Raw genomic sequence first — 3,489 nt, 5'->3', positions numbered from 1 at the left:
TAATGGGCCACCAAATATGGCACTTTCTCAAATTTTCTCCACTTAGAAGACTAGAGGGCACTTCAGTCATAGTTCGTCCACTTACAAGACATCAAGAACGGCCCTTTGTCAAATTTTCTCCACCAAGAGGACACAGGACGGCACTTTGATAGATTCTGTCCATTTCAAGGGTTCAAAAGAAGTCCCTTTGTTAAGATTTGTACACTTACAGTTACAGGGCACCAAAGAGGGCACTTTGTCAAATTTTCTACACTAAGAGGACACTAGAGGGGACTTTGATTGTTTCTGTCCATTTTAGGGGTAATATAAAGGCACTTTGTCAATTTTTGTCCTCTTACAGGGCATAAAATAGGTCCCTTTGTCTGCACTTGTACACTTACAGGGCACCATAGAGGGCACTTTGTCAAATTTTGTTAATCCCGAAGAGCACCAAAGAGAGTACTCTGTCAAATTTTCTCTACTAGGAGGACACTTAACGGCACTTTATCATATTTTGTTGACCCAGAGAACATCAGGGAAGATACTTTGTCAAGTTTTCTCCACTAACAGTGCACAAAGAGGACACTTAGTCAGATTTCGTCCATTTTGAGGCCAACCAGAGGCCACTTTAACCAAAGAGGGCACTTCCACAGCATTTTGTTTTTCAGACATTAAGGCTATGTTGTTTTTCTGGGTTGTCAAAAGACTCTGTTTTTGATTTTATTTTGTTTTATTACCAGCTCAAGGAACTTCACAGAAGATTTAAATAAGAGAATCTGTAATGAAACAGCCACGGAGCAGATTTTAGGCCAGAATCCAGCACACATCAAGTACACGTGCATCTAATAATACACACATTTAATCACATGTAGAATGATTGGGCTCCTTGTCATAAACAGCATGCTACTTTATGGTGTGTGTGTGTGTATCTGATTTCGGCTATTTGATGATGCCAGTTCCTGATGTGGATGAATGAGTCAGAACAGGAACTGGTGGTAACATCACACCTGTCAGAGGTGAGTTTGTGTGGTGTGTGTGTTTCACAGCCTGTAACCGGAGTTGATTATGGCTTGCGTGGCGCTCTGTCACTGAGATAATGAATCACTGGGGATGCAGCTCTCACTGCTACTGTGAGGCAGAGTGCTGTAATGGCGTCTAATGAGGGGGTTTGATGTTTTCACAAGGCTGAGTTGTTATATAAACTTCTTCTGAACTGAATTAGGCTTTAAATTCTGTATGATGCTCCATAAAGTTCTGTGGATTGTCACCTTTATTTCCATCTGGGGATGAGTTATTTCTGTTTCTTAACCTACATCCCTGGAATATCCTCTGTTTATGAAATATGAGTGGCATTGTTAGCTTTCCACGTTAGCACAATGCCTCTCTACGCTTTTGAGTCAAGATCAAATCCCTATTAAGAGTCTGTCTTACACTAAGCCTGCTGTATGTCTATCTGCATGTTTATGTATTCTCCTTACACTGTGTTTCCAGTGTACTTTTATCTCTAAGACACTTTGATCCTAGCTGAGGTGGAACGTGTTCTGGCAAGTGATTACAGGGGTGACCTGAGAATCAGGGGATTTTCCACCCAATTACCCTCAACCCCTCCCAAGAGTGGCTTCCTGCTCTTGGGAATGAGACACGGAGAACTGGGTGTCAGATGTCAGTACACACTGATTGTAGAGTGACAGCATGGATCAGAAATAGCAGCAGAACATGTATAAAAGCAGTGGACAGATCCAAGCCCAGACATAGACAGTGGAAAGAGAGTAAGACGGAAGGCAAGCCAGAAGATACAGCCACTTGGAGCATCAGTGAACAAACAGCCTCAACACAGGAACACCTGCAGACCTACAGCCTGATCAACAAGCTCAATCAGAGGTGATAAATCTTACCACAGCAGAGATGATGCCCATCTGTACCGTCCTGGAGAAGCGCAATGGCGTGATGGTAGGAGCTAAGCTGAGCTGCAGTGTAAGGGAGGAGAACAAGGCTCAGAGGGAGAGCTACAGCGCTGACTGGCACAGTGTCACTCTCAAGACTCATCCTGAAGAGAGGTGAGGGCTCACTGACAACCACACAAGTCTCTTTGAAGTTAAATTTCTAAGTCCTCTCACAGTTTCTAACTACAACTTTTCTCCAATATCCGCAGGCAGACGATGAATTTTAATGACAAATCTCGCAGGGAGACTCTGTCCAGGCAGTGGTGGGCCCGCTCGCTGAATCAGACCTGCCCCTCTGGAGTTGTCAGAGTGGGCACCCTGGAAAGAGGGGTGAGGGAACATCAGCTCCTGCCTAAGAGAAACACCCTCCCACTGCCCATCTTCACCCCCACGGAGCTCGGCATCAGGCTCGGACGTGGAGCCCCACACACCGAGGAGGACCTGCAGCCCTTCCCCACCCCAGACGGAGTCTGTCCCAGCAAGAGAACCGTGGACGAGATCACCAGGGACCTGCCTCCTGTCAAGCCAACGCTCATGGAGTTCGCCAAAGACACCAAAGCTTTGGGTCGCTCCCTGTCCATAGAGGCCCAGAGAGGGTGAAACTCAAAAGGACCAAAAGAGGAAGAGGGCATGTTTAGGGGAGACACGAAGGGTGAAAGCTGGAAAAGGATAGTCATTGATGAGAGTGTGTCAGGAAAGAGCATGGCAAGGTGTATATAGATGTATCTCTTTCTTAAAAACTGTAGATCTTTAGCATCATCTCTGTCGATTGGTGAGCACAGCACCTGGTAAATGTCACACTTTGTCCCAGATGGCATTTGGTGGTCATGGACTGATCTCTGTCTGTGCTGGCCAGCTGTTTTCAACATATCTGCTGACCTCTCAGTGGGATCCTAAGTAATGTATAGAATACAAACCTGAAAATAAGCTTGTAAGGTAAATGAAGGTGCTCGTAAGGTAATCAGTTTAAAAGATTGTAGTCACATGCAATGACGCAGAAAGTGAAACTTAAATTGTAAAGAATGACAGAAAGAGAGAGAGTGAAGGGGAAGAGAGGGCTGAAGGGTTTGAGGAACATCCAGGTCTCTGCAGGCTCTTATCTGTGAAGAGAACAGAATGTGTTGGCATGTTTACACGCTGCAGCTGTACATAAGTGTTTCTGCGAGTGTCCCTCTTTAACACAAGAGGCCATAGGAAAACTAATAAGCTGTTCTTATGAGTATTCACTGATCTCCCTGTTAGCTGTATTTCTGTGATAGAGAAGCAGATATCTTAACAGTTAAGACTGCAAATGAATATCAAATGTGTGCAATAATGTGTATTTTTTCTTAGATATTTTCATTAATAAAAGCTGAACTGCTCTTCACTCCTCTGCCTCTGTTTTTTCTGTCATGAGCATGAAACAGGATCGTTTTCTTACATGGCAGAAAACATCCACCCAAATATAATTTCAAAATAAATTTATTAATGGAATAAAACCTGTACAACAAAGGCTACAGCTCAAGGCATCGATCCAGCTAGTTTGCATATTATATGTTTAAAAAATAGCCTATAAATCTAAAAATTT

General features: G+C 43.8%; 1 protein-coding gene across 1 annotated transcript; it reads left to right on the top strand.

Annotated features, from left to right (window-relative positions):
* The first annotated feature begins 1,734 nt into the window (after nt 1-1,734).
* Nucleotides 1,735-3,288, top strand: LOC121503657 (titin-cap (telethonin)). Its single transcript, XM_041778170.1, has 2 exons — nt 1,735-2,036; nt 2,132-3,288. The coding sequence occupies exons 1-2, from the start codon at nt 1,885-1,887 to the stop codon at nt 2,520-2,522; spliced, it is 543 nt and encodes a 180-aa protein (XP_041634104.1). The 5' UTR covers nt 1,735-1,884; the 3' UTR covers nt 2,523-3,288.
* The last annotated feature ends 201 nt before the right edge of the window (nt 3,289-3,489 follow it).

This window comes from Cheilinus undulatus, linkage group 21 (genome assembly GCF_018320785.1).
Source record: "Cheilinus undulatus linkage group 21, ASM1832078v1, whole genome shotgun sequence".
NCBI lineage: Eukaryota > Metazoa > Chordata > Actinopteri > Labriformes > Labridae > Cheilinus > Cheilinus undulatus.
The sequence above is the reverse complement of the archived record's forward strand: the minus strand, read 5'-3'. Positions and strand labels throughout refer to the sequence as shown.

Bases quoted from the DNA above. Each gene is read 5' to 3' on its own strand.
- LOC121503657 (XM_041778170.1), top strand. From the start codon at position 1,885: ATGATGCCCATCTGTACCGTCCTGGAGAAGCGCAATGGCGTGATGGTA. The intron at 2,037-2,131 runs GTGAGGGCTCAC...CAATATCCGCAG, and splicing joins AAGACTCATCCTGAAGAGAG to GCAGACGATGAATTTTAATG.